This window comes from Drosophila subpulchrella, chromosome 2R, assembly GCF_014743375.2.
Source record: "Drosophila subpulchrella strain 33 F10 #4 breed RU33 chromosome 2R, RU_Dsub_v1.1 Primary Assembly, whole genome shotgun sequence".
NCBI lineage: Eukaryota > Metazoa > Arthropoda > Insecta > Diptera > Drosophilidae > Drosophila > Drosophila subpulchrella.
Window position 1 is genome coordinate 3812395 of NC_050611.1, and position 22363 is coordinate 3834757.

The 22363-nt window shown below is 42.3% G+C and overlaps 3 protein-coding genes and 1 long non-coding RNA gene across 22 annotated transcripts; 3 read left to right on the forward strand and 1 right to left on the reverse strand.

Moving 5' to 3' along the window:
* Window positions 1-387: 387 nt before the first annotated feature.
* On the forward strand, window positions 388-5801 carry LOC119550715 (tumor protein D52). Of its 14 annotated transcripts, XM_037859602.1 has the most exons (8): window positions 389-537; window positions 1557-1559; window positions 3312-3350; window positions 3467-3591; window positions 3927-4087; window positions 4208-4267; window positions 4471-4675; window positions 4917-5801. In XM_037859602.1, the coding sequence occupies exons 1-8, from the start codon at window positions 528-530 to the stop codon at window positions 5022-5024; spliced, it is 711 nt and encodes a 236-aa protein (XP_037715530.1). In that variant the 5' UTR covers window positions 389-527; the 3' UTR covers window positions 5025-5801. The 14 variants fall into 14 exon arrangements, with proteins under 14 accessions (XP_037715532.1, XP_037715533.1, XP_037715537.1 ...); XM_037859604.1 differs by lacking the exon at window positions 3312-3350 and having other exon boundaries at window positions 388-537; XM_037859607.1 differs by lacking the exon at window positions 4208-4267 and having other exon boundaries at window positions 394-537; window positions 4471-4633.
* A 277-nt stretch (window positions 5802-6078) lies between these two features.
* LOC119552065 (GPI ethanolamine phosphate transferase 3) lies at window positions 6079-9969 on the forward strand. The gene is made up of 6 exons (XM_037861829.1): window positions 6079-6521; window positions 6578-7221; window positions 7279-7462; window positions 7532-9140; window positions 9199-9647; window positions 9709-9969. Exons 1-6 carry the CDS (start codon window positions 6375-6377, stop codon window positions 9907-9909), a joined length of 3234 nt encoding a protein of 1077 aa, XP_037717757.1. The 5' UTR covers window positions 6079-6374; the 3' UTR covers window positions 9910-9969.
* A 16-nt stretch (window positions 9970-9985) lies between these two features.
* Window positions 9986-21165, reverse strand: LOC119552066 (TRPL translocation defect protein 14). 5 transcript variants are annotated; one of them, XM_037861830.1, is made up of 12 exons: window positions 20451-21165; window positions 18699-18766; window positions 18445-18482; window positions 18084-18121; window positions 17181-17312; window positions 12513-12641; window positions 12309-12445; window positions 12202-12222; window positions 11482-11695; window positions 11090-11420; window positions 10844-11028; window positions 9986-10541 (listed from the first exon to the last, which is right to left on the reverse strand). In XM_037861830.1, the coding sequence occupies exons 1-12, from the start codon at window positions 20662-20664 to the stop codon at window positions 10486-10488; spliced, it is 1563 nt and encodes a 520-aa protein (XP_037717758.1). In that variant the 5' UTR covers window positions 20665-21165; the 3' UTR covers window positions 9986-10485. The 5 variants fall into 5 exon arrangements, with proteins under 5 accessions (XP_037717758.1, XP_037717760.1, XP_037717759.1 ...); XM_037861832.1 differs by lacking the exon at window positions 17181-17312 and having other exon boundaries at window positions 20451-21163; XM_037861831.1 differs by lacking the exon at window positions 12202-12222 and having other exon boundaries at window positions 20451-21163.
* Window positions 15639-16925, forward strand: LOC119552068. Of its 2 annotated transcripts, none has more exons than XR_005219569.1 (2): window positions 15639-16134; window positions 16480-16925. It is a non-coding gene; the product is annotated as an uncharacterized LOC119552068 (long non-coding RNA). The 2 variants fall into 2 exon arrangements; XR_005219568.1 differs by having other exon boundaries at window positions 15641-16061.
* Window positions 21166-22363: the final 1198 nt, after the last annotated feature.

Here is a 22363-nt window from a genome sequence, read left to right on the forward strand (position 1 = left end):
GCTGGCTGCAAATCGAGATATTTTCACTCACGATTCGATTTTTTACTATAATTTCCAAACCAGATATAGCAGATACAACCGTATGTCTTATTTCTTTTGAAATACAAAAGTTTTAAACCGAAACTTTTCTGTTTGAATGAAGGCGCGATCTGGCAACTCTGGCAAGAGGTGGCCGAGCGGCAACAAGTAGGGCTGTGGAACTATCGATAAAGATGAGAATGGTGGATTATATTTAAGTTTTACAAATTTAAATATTTTAATTTTCTCACAACATAAAGTATGGTTTTAGGACGTTTGTAATATTAGTTTTATGTTGCCAGCTGCCATACTAAACTGCACTAGAGATGGAACTTTCAGTTGAAAGCTTTAATCGATAGTGGCATCTCTACGACTTGGCAAAGCTGACATCGATAGCTTGACAGGGAAAACAAAAATTATTTTCAACTTACAATTTTAGAGAAAAGTGCTTGCAGTTCGCTGTGAAATAATTAACAAAATAGCTGCAGACTTCAGGAGACATCGCCGCAATGGAGGACCGTAAGTGTGTGGTGAATGGAGCCAGTGCATCCTGGCAATTTACATGCCGCTGCACATGTTTTGTGGGGCTCTTGTTCTTGTGACCTGGTGATTGGAACACCTTATACCTTTTTGGGGGCAATTAGGGATTATTATCGTAGGACGCGCTGATTCAGCGGTTTAGCAAATAGTCGGGCGGCTAGAATAAACAATGCGTTAACGTTGGGACCTCGGAAATCGGCGGATGAGTCATGTTTCCGATTTGCGTAGGGTGAAAGGCTTTCCAACCGCTCGGAAACTCGTGGGAGCCGTTCGACATGTCGTGGACGTAAATATATTTTAGAAGATGGTGTGAGGTGGATTGTGGCATTCGAGACACTGGTGTAAACATTGCATTCTATTCGCACGCCGATGCATACGTGGCTGCAAGAAGCGCAACTTCCAAAGGGAGGCGATGGTATTTATATCATGTGGAAACGCCTCCTCCAACCGGGATTTATCTCCATATTGCGGCATTAATTGCTCGGAACTCCGTTCCCATGCCGAACCACTCGATAATTGGCCATTGCTTCCACTTGTTGAGTTTTCGATTGGATTGAGCTTGCCACAACAACAGCAAATTATAAACAGCCACAACTTGCGTAAAACCCGACCCAACTCACATACATATAGGCCCTATCAATGTGGCACAGTTGCTTTGTGTTCGTACAGTGGATAATGGTCGGAGGAAACCGGGAAAATAATTACCCTAAAAGGTAATTACTATTTAGCTTAATAAGTAATCCATTTTGAATATTTGTTGAGATAAACATTGTTGATTCTTAAAAAAATGTAACGCTTTGTGTTAAGAAGCAAATTATGATAGTCACGTAAAACTTTAAATATTGGGGAACAAAAATTATAGCTGGTAATTAGTATGCAACAACAAGCTACAATTTAAAGTCTCTATTATTATCTTTTTTGCCTAAACAAACCATCTCAGTCAAACCATGTACAGTAGGCATTGGAAAAACAAATAGTGAAAGTTCTTAAGTCTACAGTTTGTATGCTTGTGAACTGTAATATAAATTTTTTTGAAAATGTTCAACCTTCAGAAAGAATCTTAACAAGATTGAACAATCATTTTTGAATATTTTTCTTTAATCTGAGTGCTTTTATAAAAAATATGTTTGTGTATGCATGAACTTTGTGATAACGAACAAAAGAAACGATAAGCCTAAACTTCAAATTTTTTTTAAAATGACTAACAGGAAGTAAATAGTTTTTAACAAATGAAATTAAGTATACATAAGAAGCTACATATTTTTTGAATAACGATATTCAATTAAGCATTTGCTTCGCAAATGATTTTTATAATTATGGCAGCCCAACTGTTGATTTCTAACGTCAATGCTTATCAAAACCATTGGTTTGATAACATTATAATGGGCTGCCATTAATTGGATATTAATCATCTAATCTAATCTATTTATTCAGAAAACACACATTTTATTAAAGTACATCTTCAGTAAAAGGAATAATATGGCTGTAGTTAAGAGAATGTACAATTTTTTGTAAATGATTTGTAATGTAGCTTGAGGGCAAGTAAGCGATTAAAATATGTTTAGAGCCTTTCTTAGTAAATGTGGCCTTTAAGCGATCTTTACTGTAGTCGTGGTAGTTTCTGCTGCTGTTGCCCCTTTTGTTTTGCGCTCTTTTAGTGGCGTTTCTTGTCTTTCGTGCTGACACGAATCATCAGCAAGCGGAGCCAAAGAGCCAAGCAATCCACATCTACCCATTTCTAAGCCGAGATCGAGTCAGTTGGCTTTTAGCTGTAGAAGAGCGTGGAAGCAGGCCCAGAACCGAAAACGAAACCGAAACCGAAAGACTAAAATCGAAAAACCAGCTGCGATCGCATGGGGAGGGGCATATATGTGGATCTCGGAGGGGCAAGAACTGAAAGCTCAGCAAGTAACCACCAAAGTGGCTAAAAGCAGGGCCAAGAAAATGTGCTCAGAGCTGACCGTGGAAACGTGATACCCGCTTAGGATTGGGCTGGGGGACCACATGCTCCTCCTGCGCCAGCTGCCACGTTCAAAATAGAAAGTTGCTGCCAAAGATGAAAGCAACCGCCGCTAATGCCACAGAATGAGCGAATCGGAACCCAATAGCCTGGAGTTCATTGAAGACTCCTACCTGCCAGGCATCGATGATCTCACCAGCACACCATCCCTGGATCTGGAAGCTAGCGAAGCCGTCTTGGACTGGTATGGAGACGGGCAGGAGGAGAGCGAAGCTGATTTATATCTGCGTAACTTGACTCTGGACCAGATCTTCTACGATGTGGATTCGGACTATACCAACAGCCTGGAACTGCAGGCAGTGGAGGCGGAGTTCATTGGCGCCAAGTTGGCCAACCAGGCACCCTCTTCCTCGATGGCCAAACGCTTCCGGCTAAAGTTCTTCACCAAGCGAAGCATGCGTGACGTTAAAGTCACGTTCATAGACTTCTCCAAGCCATATCTGGCCAAAATATCGAACAGTGATAACTACAAGAGATTTCTCAACATTGGGCATAGAAGTAGAGGTACCACTTTATTTGGGGTTTGGGGTCAGGGGCTTTGTTCTGGGTCTTTCACACACTCCCCCTTCCAATTTCAACCATGACTAACCCGACTAACCTCTCTGTCTCTCCCTTTTTTGGCTGCCTTTCGCCTCGACAGTTTGTGAGTATTAACTAAAACCCAGAACTAACCAATTAACCAACTCATGTCTTTGCAAATTGCACATAAACAAACCGAATTCGGTGTACTCAGCCTATGACAAAGTGTTTGAGGAAGTTGCTTTCAAAGGAGGTACATAATCACTGCCCGCAGACAACATTAAAATTATGCTACAGCCCCTCCACCGCACACGATTTACGATTTGTTATTAGAAGCAGATATTTAATGATTTCTCCTTTCGTGCCCAGATAATACAGCCAACCTGTCGGACCCAGCATCTCCAGCAGCTTCTGTGGCATCCGCAGAAATTGCCGCCGAGTTCGCTGCGCTTTCCGTGGAGGAGAAGGAGCAGCGTCGGGCTGACTGGACTCAGGTAAGAATATTTATTTATGAAACATGACTAGGTGAACTTAAAAACCAACTAAAATTAATTTAAATATTAAATGTACTTCCTGGAACAGTTAGCTCAGTTCATTCTTGTTCACTTTCTTACTCTTTTGCTCAGGTATTCATATACTCAGTCTGATCACTTTGTTCATCGGTTCATTTTGATACTGTTCATCGCAGAATGAATTGAATGAATGAACAAAGTGAAAAACAGAACCAATGAAAATCTAGAAAAATAACGAGACTGTTAATGTAAAACTATCTACCCAAAGCAAGTGAAAGTTCCCTTTTAATGTTACTTATAACCTTATTTTCTTCCAGGAACTGGCCCGCGTTGAGGAGGAGATCAACACGCTGCGCACCGTCCTCGCCTCGAAGACGCGCCATGCCTCCGATCTCAAGCGCAAGCTGGGCATTACCGTCTGGAAGGAGGTGACGGACGACATGAACCAGGGCATCAAGAACCTCAAAGAGAGCACTGTGTAAGTTTAAACACCGGACGTTATTCTGCAGGGCCATTAACCCTACTAGACAGTTTTAATTTCTAACCATGCTTTTTGTTTCGAAATCATGTTAAAACGCTGATACATGTATTTATTTAGTTACCAATCGGTGGAGCAGAGCGTGGGCACGTTTACTAAAGCCGTGCACGAGGCACCCCTGTAAGTAATTGGGTTGAGGATGCCTTTATTGGGGACTCCCGGAGTCCCCGGACTAACGTCGTGTTTTACGCCACTTTCCCTAACAAAATAACCTACTCTCGCCTGTTTGTGACTAAAGCACATTTGTTGTTTGCCCACTGTTTGTACGAAGATAACTGCCTAGATGAGTAACTAATGCTGGAATTGTTTGCCTTCTCCCCCAGATACCAACGCACGGAGTCTGTGCTCAAGTCCACGGGCGAGAAGACCGCCTCGGTGTTTGGCAGCATCACCAGTGGCATTTCGTCGAAACTGTCGCAAATGAAAAACTCCGAGTCGATGCGTTCTATCGAGGCTTCGGTGGGCTCTGCCTACGAGAACGTTAAAGTAAGCTATGAACACAACAATTTTATGTGCCAATCTCATGCGGTAACTACTATTTTATTATATATCTGTCTTTACACATCTCTCATACTGTTGCGATTCTGTTTGGTTCCCGTCTAACCGCCCGACACTAACCACACATCTTCCACACTTGCTCACCTCACCACTCTAAACTCACTCTGAATTGGGATCCTTCGGTTGATTTGCTTGCTTACACAACGATACTCCTTGCGACAATGCTGCTGCACCTCTACTACAATCTGTTCGGTTTTCTGTTCCATTGTAGACCAAGGTGACATCCCGCTCGGGTTCGGTATCCAGTTTTCCAGACGCCTTGGACGAGAACAACACATCCTCGGGCCTGAATTCACCCACAGACTCACTTACTAAATAGATTTCGGGACAACACCGAAGCTAAGCTAAGCGCGTCGATATAGTGGAGGAACCTATACTACACACAAACAGACCCACGCACCCACTCTAATAACTTATTAAACTAATGCGAATTGTCGTGTCTGCGCACTAACAACAGGATCAGAATTTAATTACCCACAGATCATATGCGTGTGTAGTCGTTACGGTATATATAACTTGAATTAACTAAAACTTGTGCGTCATATTTGGCCAAAGGGAGCACATATTATATGCATCTATTTGTATTTGCCTGTGAGACACCATCGAACTGCATGATTATTTTAAACTTTAAGCCGATGAGGAGCGTTGATCGGAGGGCTTGCTGCATTCATTTAAATAACTATCGATCTAATTGTAAATTTAGAGACTAAACCATTTTGTTGGGTATCCACAAGTTGTCATTCCCAAATGTTTCCAATATTTTGTAAAAACTTTGGCGGAACAAGCATTGCAGTTAAAGTATATATACAATTGTTTTACACTTTTATTTCTTCTCTAGGCGTTCAGTTCCTTGGGTAGATGGCGTTCCCGATCCTGATTAAAAAGCCAATTCCAAAATTATTTAGAACTACTTATATATTTGAATTACGATCAGAGCTTGCGTGCAAAATAATAAAAATCCATTGGTAATTTTAAGAGGGTTGAGCCCTTACTGCTAAAGAGAGAGGAAGATCGCACCCGATTTGTTGCTAATGCTGATTTGCTATATGTGTATGGAATCTTTGAATAAATGCAAAATTTTTTGCCCCATAAAAAAGCTAATGGTGTTTAATTATAAATGATACATTGGAGTTTAATGTATAAGTTGTTTACTTTAAAGAGTTGAATGAACTGCATTGTAATGTGTTCTCTAAATTCTAGTATAAACTTCAAGGCGATTTTCCATTGTAGGAACACCATGACTTATGTACATGTTGAAATATGTATTAGGTGACCATCAGATTTTTGAAAATCGCGCCACTAAGCTCCATAAGCTTGGCAACTCTGCCAAAATCCAGGGCTGAATATGCAGCAGCTGTTTGATTTGACGGGGTGGCAACGCCTTTACATATTCCTCGGATTTTTTCTTCGGTCCTCAAGAAAATCTTTGAAAATGACGAATTTTAAATGAAAACAGCAACCAAATAGAACGCAAAGTGATGCCGGAGACTTAACAAACGACTCCGAAATAAAGTGCAATTAAATTACATAGTTTTATACAACGGAAACCGGCTGGCGAGCCGTAGCAACCTTTCGCCTCCAGCAGCATTGTTCTAAATGCCGAAAAGTTTATTACTCATTAAGCGAAAGCATTTGTGTGCCTAGTTAGTTAATTAATTACAGCCGAAAGATGAACTTGACGTATGTGTTCGTGCTCATTTGGCTGGCCTTCCTCATTAGCAGCGGAGTGCTGCTCTTCTCGCGGGGATTCCTATTGGCCCGGGTGTCCAAAACGGAGACGAGCACCTGCCGTCGATTGTCCACGAATCCCAATGCAGTAAGTTGGAATCCAGGAGGAAACCCACACATATTTAATCCTTTGTCCCCAAACAGGAGTACGTGCTCACCGACGAGGTTGTGAACGAGATCTTCAAGGATGTCAACGCCTCCTCCAATCTGTGTCTTCCGCAGAAGTCAAAGGTCATTGTCCTGGTTGTGGATGCCCTGAAATACGAGTTCGGCCTGTACAAGGAGAACGTTACTGATCCTTTGCCCTATGAAAACAAGCTGGTGGTGCTGCAGGAGCTGTTGCAGCAGAGTCCTGACCATGCCCGCCTCATGAGATTCCGTGCAGATCCGCCTACAACCACGTTGCAGCGCTTGAAAGGATTGACCACCGGCAGTCTGCCCACCTTCATAGACATTGGCTCGAACTTTGCCTCGCCGGAGATCAACGAGGACAATGTCATCGATCAGATAGTCAAGAGCGATCTGCCGCTGGTCTTCCTGGGCGATAGCACCTGGACAGATCTGTACCCGCGACGCTTCAAGCGATCCTACTCCTATCCCAGCTTCGATATATTCGATCTGGACAGCGTGGACAATCAGATATTGAAGCATCTGCCCAAGGAGCTGGCCAGCGATGACTGGCAGGTGCTGGTGGCCCACTTCCTGGGCGTGGATCACTGCGGACACAAGCACGGACCCATGCACGAGGAAATGGCGCGCAAGTTGGGAGAGATGAATGAGATGATAAGGTGGGTAGTATATGTATATATTTTTACATGCAAGTGTTAAATTTATTAAACATTTAGAACCGTGGTGGCGGCAATGGACAACGACACCACCCTATTGGTGATGGGCGACCATGGAATGACGGCATCCGGCGACCATGGCGGCGACACCGATGACGAAACCAATGCCCTGCTGTTTGCCTACTCCAAGCAGCACAGATTCTATGGCAATGATTCGGGCTCAGATAGCGAAATGCTGCAGCAGGTGAGATAAGACAAGCGGTAGCCTCCGCACGTCACGTCATGGTGATAAGCAACGATATTTGTTTTCCAGATTGATCTGGTCCCCACCCTGGCGACCATACTTGGCGTCCCAATACCCTACTCCAATCTGGGTCTGGTCAACTTTAACATTGTGCCCGATTTGCAAGTGCCGCACTTGAACAAGTTCCAAACACTTCTGCTGCATTCCTGGCAGAATGCCCAGCAGATCTATCGGTACTTCTTCCAGTACGCTTTGGAGAACAAGCGCACCTTTAATGTGGACCAGATGGACCAATTGGAGACCGAGTTCATACTGCTCACCCACCGAGTGCAAACTGTTTACAACGAGGTTGCCTACAGGTCCTTTGTGAGGGATTTGAACACGAATCTGCGGGATATCCTGGGCACCTGCCGTGAGATCTGGGTTAGGTTCGATCCCACGCAGATGTCGCACGGTCTGCTCTTCACCTTCCTGCCCTTGTTCTTTATCTTCCTGCTGGTGAACAACTCGCGTCCGGCGGACTATGCGCACATTTTTAAAGCCAAAGAAGTATTCTACACATACCTCATCAACTTGGCCGCTGGAGTCTTTGGATACCGCTACTTTAAGACATTCTCCTTCAAGACGGAGGAGCATGGAGTGATCTTCTTCACGGCCTTGTCCAGTGCTGTGATCTTGGTTTTCCACACGCTGCGCCACTGGACCAACATTGCCACCAACTGGGCGGCGGTGAAGAGGTTCGGACACATGCCCACGAGGCTGCTGCTCTTCGCATCCATGGGTGTGTTCTTCTCGAACAGCTTCGTCATTCAGGAGGCCAAGATCTTGTCCTATCTTTTGGCGGCATCCATTTTCCTGCTCTCTTACGAACTCCTGCGGCTAAGTGCTCGCTTAGATTTCAGGACGAAGTTCAAGGCCTCCCAGTTTCTGCGCTCCACTGCCTTGAGACTGATCCTGGCCAGCTTCTTGGCTATATGCTTAATACGCTTTGCCTACACACTATTCCGATGTCGCGAAGAGCAAGGCAATTGTTCGGACTTTGCTAACAGCGGCGGAGCAGGATTCTCGATCAAGAAGCCGGGGACGGGCAAGACCTACATCCTTGCCGTCGTGGTACTCGTAGTGTACACCACCCTCACACGATTGTATCTGAGATCCTGCGGAAATCTAACTGGTAACTCGCCAAACGTATTGCTGGCTCGCTATGGACCTACAGTGGCCTCGATCTGCGCCGGCGGCCACGTGTTGCTCGCCAACAGCTCCATCAAGAACATCCAGCGCACGCACATCGATGCCATGGCTCTGGTTATCTACGGTCTGCTGTTGCTGCAGATCATAGTAGTTTCCTGGGCTCCGCTGATGACCTTTGTGCTGCCTCCCAGGAGTTCACATACTGTGACGATCAACGGAAGCGAGAGCATTGTGCCGGAGATCTTCAGGAAGATGAAACGCATGTACGAGGGCGATGACGACGAGAGGCCAAATCAGATCCCGGTGGTATATGGATTGGCAACCGTTTACTCATCCATCGTCATTGCCTTTGGCGTCTTCCTGGCTTTGGTGATGATTGTTCTCCTGGAACCGCGTGCTTCCATCGGCTTGGTTGTTTGTGTGGCCGTGGGAGCTATCCTGCTCAGTGTGCACGGTATATTGCGTTATCGAACTGCCAGTAGTTTTGGTAAGTTGATTTTAAAACATCTAAGATGCTATTACTAATGCTGACATTTACCCTTTAGAGAGCTGTGTCCAGCCCACTTTTACGGCCCTGGTTGGCTGGTTCCTGCTGGCCCATTTTTGCTTCTTTGCCACCTCGCATCAGACCACGCTGTCGCAGATTGAGTGGCGTGCTGCCTTTGTCGGCCGCACCACTGGCATTGGCCAGTCAAATATTATATCTGGCGCCCTGGTCATTCTAAACACCTTTTGCGGACCTATTTTCTTCTTCTGTATGTACTCTCTGCTCAATACAGAGACCTTTTCCCTGTTCGCTCTGTTCCCCAACCTCATCCGAAGCTGCAAGAGTGGTGGCAAAGCGGATGCGACCACTTCGCTGTCGGATTTGGCCAATGAGGCGGTTGGCTTTGACATGACAAGGGGCGAACTGACTTTGTACGAGTACGAGGATGTTTTCCTGGGAGCTGGTTTCAAGCTGGCCAACCAGTTCTTCATGCTTCAGGGACTCAAGGTAAAACATTGCAGCCGCTTTATATCCTTAGATGAAGTACTAATTGGTTATTGTATCTTAGATTTTCTGTGCCATGATGGCCTGCACCATTCATTGCCGTCACCTGATGGTGTGGAAGATATTTGCGCCGCGATTCATCTACGAGGCCCTAGCTACTTTCGTCAGCCTGCCCGCCCTGATTGTGGGCTATCTTCTGGTGCTCCGCATCCACCGTGCTGTGGACACCCTCATTAAGCGCATCAACAAGACCAAGGTCCACTAGTCTCAGCCCAAAATACAACTATTTATTTAGGCCTTAATAAACACGCAAGTAATAAGGAAACTCAACTCTGGTTTGGTGGTCTTGTAGTCGTATTCTTATTTTCATTTAGCTTAGAGTTAGAGTTAAAATTATCGGTTCACAATTTTTCCAAAAGACACAAAAACGTCACATGATATCGCGGATCCATGGATTTACACAGTTTCTAGTGTTATGGCTTACAAAATTAACACGAGCAAACATGACAAGAAAATTAAGTACGGGTGGGGCTCTCGACCTCCGGTTCCGGTTGCGGTTGCACTACAAACTATAGACTCGACACATACGCTTCTCGTTCGCGGTGCCTTCATCCTCCTGGGGCTAAGTACGCAAATAAGTAACGGGGTGTGTGTGGGTGTATAGGGTGTGTGGGCATAAATCAGAGCAATAAGTGGAGCTCCCAAGGCAGCTTGGAAGGACCTCCGTTCAGTTTTTAAGTTTTTTTTTGTACATTTTGTTGCCAGGTCATTGGTTTTCATTATAACTTGCTTCTGCCGTGTAATTGCGTGTGCAAAAGAGATTCAGGGACAGTTCAGAAGCCTACTGACCATTGAGGAGCAACGGCGTGCTCGAGACTCCGTTAGCGGCGCCCTTAACTACAAAATCAAAAGAGAAACACACAGTCAGGCGGAAATCAAAATTCGAGGATCCAAAATGAGTGCCATAAATTTGAAATTTAGAAAAAGGAAGGGAAGTGAAATGGAGCGGAGTGGCATGCATGCATAGGAGCTGCGAAAGATAGAGGCTTGCGGTATGTACAGCAGTGAAAGTTCAAGCTTTTGGTTCTATATTCTTTGGCTATGCATAATGTTGACTCCTGGCCGGATGACCTAGTCGCTGTTCTCGTCATAGGGGTGATACTGCTTCGGCGGCTCTGGCAGCTGCTGATCCTGCTTACCGTGCGTCGCCGACCGGCAGAACTTCTTGGTGGTGCTCCAGTCCTCCTTGAGGGACAGGTTAAACATGGAGTAGTCCGGATCACCGGTCACTTCCTTTACAATATTCAGGAACTTGGGCATGCAGTTCTTCAGGGCTTCGCCCGTGAGCGATGAATACGTTTCCAGCAGCACCAATCCCTTGCAGCTGTAAGGGAAAATAAAACAATTACTACCGGCTTTACCAAGAAGTACTAAATTTAACTCACCGTGGGTGGCCGGGCTCCTTGTATATGTCCAGCTGGAAATATTGGTTGTTGATCAGGAAGCAGCGGCGCTTCTTATAGATGGTGAAGTGGGCATCGTCGCGCTGGGCCAGCAGGTTCATGTAGTCGCGATGCGTCAGCTGGGTCTTCACCTCAATGCGGGCCTGCCCGTGGACATTGGGACGCCGTTGCGTGTGGATGTAGCTCCAGTGGCTTTTCTGCCCGCGCTTGCGAAGGCGAGCCTGCACCTTGGGTCCGGCGGATTGCAGATAATGATGCACCACATCAAAGTCCTGGAAGGGCGGAAACTCGCTGTCTGGCGGCAGAAGGGCAACTGCAAGGAAAAGCGATGTTAAAAAAGATCCTGCTTGGTTAAGTCACCCAAGAAAGCTTACCTAAATATTTCAGCTTGCGCGATGTGGCCTGCAAACGATCGCCAATGTCTATGCCGACTTTCTGGCAGACTGACTCAATCATGCGATTCATTTTGGCCTCGAAGTTGGTGGAGTTGTCGATCACATCGAAGTAGGGATGGCCGACCCAGGCTGCCGCAGACTTGTAGTCCAGTTCCCTGGCCAAATCAACGCCTTCCGAGCGGCAGGCGTGGTCCTGCAATGACCAAGAAAAACATTAGTTAATATAGGATTCGAATTCGCAGTCCTTAGCCCATTCTAGAAAGCCACTAGCTATAGTTTGAAGTACAGCTGCCACATTACACAATTTACATATTAAAGTAATTTTGGCTTTAAAGGGATTTTGTTTCTAAGGTACAACGTAAACTTTTAAATGAGTTGATTAACAAACAATAAAATGTTTTAATGGTATTAACCAAAAATCTTTTACTTTTTAGATTCAAATTATATCTTTTTAAGTTTAAGTTCTGTTTAACTATTAAGAATTTTCGGATGTTTCTTTTAAACTTTTTAAATATTTCATTACTTCTTAAAAATCATGATCTAAATGAAATGTATAGATACAACATGAAAGTTTAGAGATTATATTGTACAAATATTTACAAAATTATAAAACCATAATATTTACAAAACTATAAAAGGGATAATTGGTGGATTTTACTCGAAGTTTCGGGAGTTAGAAGTGCAGCCATTCTTGGATACCTGATAGTGGCGCTTTCTGTTCTACCGTATTCGGGGCGATTTATTTGTGCGGACAAGAGAATTGGTCAAGTGAAATCGGTACTGCCGACCAGAGGCCTGCAACTCACCTCTGTGGAGTAAAAGTCCTCGGCGCCGTTGGCCGCGGAGACCAGATGAAGTATCTGGTTGTAGCGATTGTCTCGCATTTCCACGGGATTCCACTTGTTGCCCGCCATCATCTTTTCCCACTTATCCTTTGATATGTCTGGAGGGGAAATATGTTTATTATTCTTTGAACATCAAAGGGTAAAATTCCATTATGAGATACTCACATGCACTGGCATCCATAACGCCGCGATCGCAGATTATCAGACAGTTGCGGGTGCTCGAGTTGCCGAGCTCAAAGTAGGTGTTCTCAATTTGCACCATGGTGCGGATCAGATTCTCCTGGAACTTGTAGGCTGCACGGAGAAAGGGGAAAAAGGAGACGTTACTCTTTGGACTCTCGCCGTTTATTTACAATCGAAACAAACAGAAATCGAAATACAATTGCAAGCAAATTCGAATCGAAGGAAATATAACACTGTGGCATCGAATTGTAAGAGAATTAATTGACTGGGCGGATCTGATTCTGATTCAAGTGTGATGACAGTGCTTGATGGACGACGTACGATGGCCAGTATCCAGTATCTGAGTTCAGCGATGCCAAGTTGAAGCGATGAAACCTAATCTAAATTTGAATGTGAGTCGATGGTATGGGAATGGGGAGGCAAGATCACAAATCGAAATCAAAAGTTCAGTCAACTTGTTGTCGACTGATGTGAATAGTACTTTTTCCCCAAGTAAACAGTTTCTAATCAGCTGTGGGTTAAAGAGTACCCAGCATTATTCGTCTCCTCCAGATGTTACTGTCTGAATGGCGGGTCGGAACACATGCATTCTATTGTATTTCGCTCCCTCACTTTCAATTAAATCTCAATGGTGATACTAATTTATAAAGCGGTCAAAAGCAGTTTAAGTCAACCCAAATTCTGGTTATTTTTAGTAATCTTTAGCTCAATGTGTAACAATAACATATAGTATCTTCGATTTACGACCATAAATATATTTAAAAAAGATAAGGCTTTCTTATAAACTTTTTAAACGAGAATTGAGAATTTTGCGACTAATCCTTTAAACAATTCGAACTATTTCCTGTTCAATTTTTTCAACAAAATAATATTTTGTTAAATATTTTTGTAAATTCCAATATTTAATAAAATTAAGAGAATTCAAATTTATTTCTGTTATACTGTTTGCAAAATCTGACTTATACCGAAAAAATGTTGTGACGGAAGACCTTTGTTCGACAAAATGTTCTTAATTTTAGACTTGTAAATGAATTAGAAATGTTTCTCTTGTTCCTAGGAAGTTGTTTTGAAAAATATTCAATGGCCTTGCCGACAGAACTGAAGCTTTGTGTGTCAGCGATCTAAGGCAGTTGAAAAAAGTAAATAAACAGTAATCGCTGATTGCGTCACAAGCTCAGCTGGTTTAAGTGTCGATGAGGGGGTTTTTTCCCCAGAGACAGGGAGTCACCGGTTCTCATTATAGCGATAAGCTATTTCATCAGTACACTCTTACTAAAACAGTCGAAATTCTTTAACTAGAACATTCCCTGGATAACTTTTTTACTTTATTTTAAAAAAGGGGGTTCTTTTCAAAAAAATGTATTAGACTTCTTCTTTAAAATTTAAAAATTAATTTAATACATTAAAACAAAACTTTTTTATACTCTTTAATTCGCAAAGATCTTAAGATATATCTCCGAGTTGGCTTTAATATGACTTAAAGTTGATTTAATATTTAAAAGGTTTTAAGAAAGATATATTGCAATTTATAGCAGGAGATATAAGCTAAAACTTTTTTAACTATAAAATATTGACTATGACTAAACCCTTTGTCAAACATATTATCTAATCATAGTTCCACTTACTGAAGTTCCACTGTGGTTACATTACATTTATTCACCAACCGAGGGGTGGATGAAATCGGGGGTTTTTGGGGGCAATGTCAGGTGCTTTTGGGGGAGCGACGCAACAACACTTGTTGCGGTTTTCGGTCGCGTGCAAAATAAAAAGTTCTCTGCCTTTGTTTACGCATTAGTTGTTGCTGCTGTTTTTTTTTTGGTTCATGTGCGATGCACTTGCATTGAACTTGACTAAGTGCATCGGGTGACAGGTGAAATCGATCAATTTGCGGGATGCCTTTCGCCATTGTTTACTGTCCTTTTGCATGCTCTCTGTTTCTGTTTCGGTTTCTGAGTCTGTTCTGCCAATTCTAATTCAATTAGCAACGATGATGCAAGAGAAAATAACGAAAAATGCCTCAAGATGTATGTAAGCCCCCAGGGAACGCGTATTTGAAATTTCACCAGCAATTGCGCATCAGAGAATGGAAATCTATACACAGAAAAAATATAGGTTATAACACCCTTGTCCCTGATAAGGCAAATAAAAAAACGAATCCTAATCTCACACCAAAAACAACCTTCATGCTATCCTTTCCTTCAGCCTAAATATACCTAAATATCATATATTAAAGCTGATATAAGATCTTTTGAACTATCTTTATATTTTGGTATTCAATAAAGGAGTTATAATTCTTTCTTAAAAAAAATATAAAAATATTTTTCTTGTGTACTAAATATCTGGATGATTGTTTTAAAGCGGGCATGTGTGTTGATTTTGATTGTGTGTGATTGCCCAGCCAACCTTTAATGGACTCTCGAGATAACAAAAGCCTATGCAGATTAGGAGGTTCTTTAGCCACGTACATTAACATACATAAATAATTAGCCACGTTAATTTACATAATGCCAGAGAAACGATTTGCCTAATGATGAAGTTGGATAGGTATTTAGAAAAAAGCAAAATGAAGGGCGTGTACCAAAGGGGGTAGCAACTCAACAGGCAAAAACAAAATCGTTTAGCAATCAATTTCGGGAAATCAATCGAGCAGAGAGGTCCACCAACCCAAACGAATGACAGACAGTGAGCGATAACGAGTTCAAACGAGAATTCTTGGCAAGACTTGCGACAACCCCGCCCCTTAGCCCCGCCCCCTATCTAATATAGTATCTATCAAATGTTCCTACACATATGTATTTGTACAGCTATCACACATTTGTGGGTATATAAGTATGCACACTTGAGGTTGATATATATGTTCTATTAACAGGATTATGACAGATTGAAAAAAATGTATTTTTGAAAGAATCCAATTTTTAAAATGCACAGTACTCATTGTGAAAATTTATATATAATTTATAAAAATTATAATTTAATAAATGTTGAGTATTATCAATTCCTTGCATACCAAGTATTAGATGAATTTAAACAATTTCCATTGGTTTTTTCCACAACAAATACATTACACCCTAGAAAGACGACTCCGATCATTTGAATGTAAATAAAATTGATCCATATTTCTGACCCCAACTGTATAAATCGCAACACTATGAAAATAATTGAATGGAGCGCATTTAGCGCCCAACTGCGAAGAGAGAGTAAACAAAAGTCTGGGGGGTTCGATTGTCAGGCGCTTGGGGGCGAGGACAGGGGCGTCGCAAAAGGGGGTGCGGTTTGGGTGGGAAGCGGATGTCGAACTCGCGTCAGCACACACGTGATGCGGTGAAACATTTCACATTCTTCGCCTATAATACACACATTTAATTAGTCAGTCAGAAGACCAGCATATAGAGCGAATACTAAGCTCGGTCACCCCCATAGAAATAAATAATGCCGAAATGAAAACGAAAATGGCTCTCTGCTGGGAAATTGCCATGTGGCCATGGCTGACTGACTGGCCAACAATCGCCGAAAGTCTATTTGCCACATACAGTGAGTATTGTTTTGAACATGCTGCGCAAATTTGGGATACTACAGATTGGATCTTATTAGAAAAACAATTTATGTAAGCTAAAGAAATGTATGTTGATGTAAATTAAACTCTTTAAGCCACTATAAGCATTCTAGACGTCACAAACTGACCTATAGGAATCTTAAAATAAGACATTTTTTCAAGCATATGACAATAAAAATATAATGCGTAGCAACATACACAAATGAATGGGTACATAAATTTCAAGAAAATGTGTATTTAGAAGACATAAAATAATACCAAATGGAATATTTTAAAATCTCCCCCAATCTTTGTCTTTTTTAACTGAGTATTACTGTCTGCATAAGCAAAGAAAGTATATGCCAAGGTAATCAAATTGTTAAACACTCCCCCTTATTCTTTTTTTTATTTTTTCAGTGAGAAAAGAAAATAAATTCAACAGCGATTTTTGCAACGTCCCAGCAATCCAGACTTTTGGATTTGGGTGTCCAGATATAAGACCTGAGCACACACACGTGTTGCTCGGCAAAAAGTCCATCACAGACCACTGAGACACATAGCCAAATGTATATCTACTCTTGTCTTCGCCTATGTTGCGGCTAAATTTAAATGGCCCATTTAAATTGGCTGAAATGGCAGCGACTAAACGAATTGCAGAGGCTTGGCGTGAAATATTATTATTGAAATGAGCAGATACATATCCGTTAGATAGAGACGTATTGTACAGAGCGCGGCGATTACGACGTGTTAGTGGACACAAGTGTTATGGGAACGCACATAAATCATAGAATGAAGCCAGAACAAACAGAAAGACACACATAATATACATGGGTTAATAAAGAGCAGTGTTTGCAGGGGCCAAACTCGATTGTCTGTTTGGTGATTGTCTGTTTGGTGTCGAGTCATTGGGGGACAAACACAAGGGAAAGATACGGATCAGGTCTGTTGAAGACTTTATCGGATAAAAAATGCATTAAGAAAGAAGCTCGAGGACGCACAGGAAGACAGGACTTGGCGGGGTGGCTCGGTTCTATTTGGTTAGAAAGCTGAGCGGCAGTTGCAAAACGAGGACATAACAACCGATCTGTGGCTCCACCGGCTCACCACATGGCACTCACCTTCGCTGCCATTGGGCCGCGACGCAGCCTTGGCCAAGCAGCGCGGACAGGATGCGGTTAGGTCGATGAGACTGTGCTCCGGAGCGGCGAAGGGCAGATCTTTGTAAACGAACGTGGTTGGCGTGGGCGGGTCTGTGAGTGTGGGTGGCGATTGTGTGAGTGGGTATTAGATTAGCCCCTGGCCATAAATATTTGTTTATAGGTAAATAGATTTCCCCGTCCGGTCGTGACTCATAAGGGCTTTAATTGTCCTGCTTGCAAATACCATTATTCATAGAGGCTTTGTAAGGAATTGCGACTAATCGGCTGGCATGTGATCAGACTTTGCTACTTTCTGTATCTTATCTGATAGCGCTCACGGCAATTTAGATACTTTCGAACGGGCCTACGCCCCCCGGCAACCCCATCGGCAAATCCATTAATAACCATAATTGACAAATTGCCTGGCAAGTTAAAAGGAAGACTGCCTGCGAAATGACCTCGAGTCACGCAATCAGGATATCGAATGGGAATTCGAATCGTGTCCCAAAGCATTACGTAATTTTCATTGAAGACGTGACTTTCTTGGGGGCCTTCTGGCTATATACTCAGATGTAGACTAGATATACAATCGTACTATCTATAGTATGCGGGCTGTCGCACTTGCCTGATTTTAAAAATACCTCTAGCATATATTGTACGTATAGTATAGGGATTCTTTGTGTTGGTCGCCCGCGAAGTAAATATTTTGATTTATTTTCGTTGGTTCGAGAAAACGCCGTGTCGAACTTGACAGTGCTCGGAAAATGAGATAGTATTTGGTCTCGGAAAATGCTTGCAATGTAAGACTAGACTCCTCTCCTCTGCTCCGTCAACTACCAAGTATTCTTTGGTCTCCCGCTCGTTGGCATCGCCTCTACTTACCCTCTTTCTCGGTTAGATCGGAGAACTTCACGCCGCCACTAGATATTCGGATGTCGGGGGAGAAACAGAGAGAAACAGAAGCGGGGATTAGCATCATTCCACAATTTTGTATTTGTTTTTACTAGATAGAGTATCTCAGAGTTCAAGAGCATCGAGAATGGAACTCGAATCGAATTAAGTATGTTTCGGAATGGTTGTCGTCTCAGGTAGAGGACGAGCGGCAGACAAAGCTACTTGGTCCAATCTCAGGTGGCGGAGTTCCTGAGCGGCTCCTTTCGCCTTGAATGCCATGCTTTTATTTTGATTTACATTATTTACTTTATTTTTTTTGAGTGTAAGAGTGTGTGGAGAGAGAATTTACCTGAGTAAAACAGTGGCCGTTTCAGGCACGCGGAATACCTGAAAATATTTAACATGCTCATTGCTTTGTTTCGAGTTTTCGGGACAATAGAATTGTAATGAGGGAGTATCTAAAGGTAATCCCGCTACCGCCATGGCTCTTCGTTCTCCTCTACTTACGGAGCTGCCCGCGGCCCAAAGCAATCGCTAACTTCCCTTAGTCTAGGATCGGCATTCCCATCATCCCATCCCCCAAAAAGCACCCACGACACTCACCTTCCATCCAAGGTTCTCGAAGAAGGTGCACAACCGGGACTGTCCCGTCGTCTTGCCGCCACAGGGCCCTGAAAATGCATAATGTATTCGTTAATTTTATTTGTTTATTGGCAGACAGGCTAAGGTTACATTCTTATGTTCTATACTGTTTGGATTGGCGGGGAAACGGGAGAAAGGTTCGCTGAAAGTTGTGGGAAAATTACCACAAAATATTTTTACAACTCAGATAATAAAAGCTGTCTGAGTTGATACGGAAAAGTTGTGAAGTTTTTTTTATTTTATGCAATTGTGTTTACTTTTAAACTGGAAAAGTAGCTTATTTAATAAGTTCAGAAAACCACACGTCTCTTTGCTTTAATTAGTTAAAACCAAATCACACGTGCTTATCGTTTGCATATATTATAAAAATGTAGACTGCTAATTAAGTTTCTAAATGCCTTTACATATCACCAAAAACAAAAGAAGTTTTCCAACTGCTTTAAATTGTTAATTAATTCTGAAAGACTAAACTCTCTATAAAACAACCAATTTATTCTTCATCTGATTCGATTCTAAATTAATTAGTTAAATTTTAAATTTTAAAACCACTCAAGATGAATAGTTTTTAAAGTCTGAGGGAATAATCTCAGAGTTTATTGTCAAAGTAAAACTCTTAGGTAAGGTATATGAAATTTCTAGTTCAGCATGATTTTCTTTAATGGTTCATTGATTGCTTTGACAAGGCGGAAACGAATCTGATCCTACTTTAAATGAACTAGTAAATGTTCGAGTTTTAGATCAACTCAAGATAATATGCACCTAAAAAGATTTTGTAGTCCGAGGGAATAATCTCTGAGTTTATTGTCAAAGTAAAACTCTTAGATAAGATATGTGGAATTTCTAGTTCAGCATGATTTTCTTTAATGGTTCATTGATTGGTTTGACAAGGCGGAAACGAAACATATTGACTTGTGGCCCAAATTCCAATAAAAATCAAGTGCAGCCGAGCTCCTCGGCGGTGTGCATATCACTCGATTAGGTCTGTGGCCTGACCCTGAAGGCAATTACGTCCATTGCTGAATGCATTGCGCAGCGATCTGGGGAAATCGATTCCGAATGCACTCTAAAAAGAGTCGGGCCTGTCGATAGAGCTTCAGCCAGCCGATAAGCAATTCTTTGAATGGGACTTGGCGGGGATTTACGGACGATTGCCACACGTGGTGACGGGGCCCTCTGTCTTTTATCAGCCTCTTCCTGAGAATATTCGAATTCCGGGCAAAGGAAGCCCGCCCCGAGTGCGATAGTACGAGTATGTGTTGGGGAGATAGGCCCGCCAATACATCAATGCTATTTGTGGGGCTTCTAATCACAGCCATAACTTGGGCCAAATTAAATGATTAGACCACGCGCCCAGCCACTGCTCATATGATGGTTGGACAAACAGGTTTTATGGCTCTGTTTTTACATATGAATGAGAGCGGGGTCTTTGAAGCGCCGTCGGACAACCGAAAGCCGGTAGCTCTATGAATACAAAATGAATCTATGAATACGAATGTAAAGGTGGGGAAGGCATGGGAAGCTGCCGCGCAGGACAAAATCAGAAATCTCTACCCCTTCGTGGAAATCCGCGACCTTGACACAAATCGTAAACAAATCGCAATCGGGTGGATGGGCCACGAGGATACGATGATACGAGGACACTTGTAACAGATACACAGCAAAAGCCTATCAGAGACAAATGGGTATTTTTGAAAAGGGAAACCCAAAACTCACCGCCAGTTAGGACGATTTTGTAGACGCGTTTATCTTTCGGGGACACTGAACCCATCCTGTTGAGCTTCAAGTTGGGCATGGCGCCTGGCTTCGGTGAGCTGGACTTCCTGATCTCGACCTGCTGTTGCTCCGGTTCGTCCTGCTGCTGCTGCTGCTCCTGACCATTACTGGTGGCCATCACCGACTGCTGGCCGTTGCTGAGGAGGGTGGCCATGTCGTCGTCGTGTTCGTCGGGAATTTGTACTCTGTTTTTTTTTTTTTGTTTTATGGAGAGGAGCCGATTGGCTGTGGTGGCACGCAGAAAACTCTTCTACGCGCGCTGCACGTGCCTTTTTAGGTTAGGCCTGCGAAATCGCAGTTCCTTGGGGACTTCTGGTGTCCTGGTTTCCCGATCCTGGTAGCTGGGAGTCCGCGTGCTCTGCACCTGGTGCTCTGCAATTCAAATGTCGCACTGGCGCGTGGTAATCATGCCCAGAAATGGGGTTGCGCGGGATACTATCGAAAGGCCGCCGGGGAACCCTAGGAATCTGACCAACCAACGAGTCGGCCGCCTTGGACGCTACTGTCCGAATCCGTACCACATCTGAGTATTGGGGCGATATCAAAGTTTATGCGTTTCGTGGGGCTGTTGCATTTTCACGCGCTGACACCGTTTGTTACACAAGGAAAGAACAGAATCGAAATCGTGTGGAAAATGTGTGCCGACGGTCGGTCTTATACTTTTTTGGTGCAGCGCGGTGTGGCCGCTTGTTGATGGGGCAAAAAGGGCGGAAGCCATAGGGATAGCAAAATAACGGGGCATACTTCGAGGGATGACGGCGAGTACGGTCACACCATTGATATTTGTACTTATAATTTTCATTTTTAATGTTTTATTTTATTAGCCGTTAAGAATTATATCCAATACGGACAGTGTCCATTGGACACCCTTAAAATCATTAAAATATTTCAGTAGAGACCAAGATTTGTATTGTTAAAATGATTAAAATGAAATATTTGTCCTGCATATTTTTAAGTTATTTAATAAAGCTAAATTAAAAAAAAACATAGTTTTTAAGTTTAAAACTTAAATTTAAAAAAAAATTAAAATTAAGTTAAAATAAACTCAATAAAACTTTTTAGGTGATTAAATCAAATTATTATATAGAAAGTTCTTTAAATTTGTAGCCCGTGGCATTTTATGTCCTTTAAACCATGTCGTATTTTTAAATAATATTAAAATGTCCTCTTTGTCGTTGCCTAACAAGTTAAGAAGATTTCGTCCACTCCTCAATCACAGCCTTAAAATACTTACGTTTTTAACAAGATTTTTGTTGTTAAATTATTAAAATTAAATATTTATCATGCATTTTTCTAAAGTTATCTGATAAAGCTAAATTCAACAAAATCTTTTAAGCTTAAAAACTAAATTTAAAAAAAAATTTGAACTAAGTTAAAAAATACAACTTAATAATACTTTTTAGGTGATTAAATAAAATTAACTTTTCAAGATGTAATCAAATTCAAAAACTCACAGTGGTTCTGAAATGATGTTGTCTGATATGGAGATATCAGTTTTTCTAAGCTTTAACTTTAATCCCTGTACTGCCAAAATCGCCTCTTCTAATTAATCTGAATAATTATTTTTCTTTAAAAGAGTTTTTAACTGACTCATTCCTCCCATGACTGATTTTAAAGTGAAGTGGGGGAATGGTAGAAGGGCTAGGAGCTAAAACAAGATGAACTAGATGAAGAACTTAATTGTGTATCGATTAATTAGGTGTCCTTAACTATTTAAAATTGCATCTGATGGCGTCCTGTTTTACAGATAAAATTTTCATTTATCTATTTTAAATTATTGCGACCTTCTCTCCCTTTTCTTCTCCTGTTTTATATATTATCCTTTCTCGTTTTTCTCTGATTCTACACTTTTA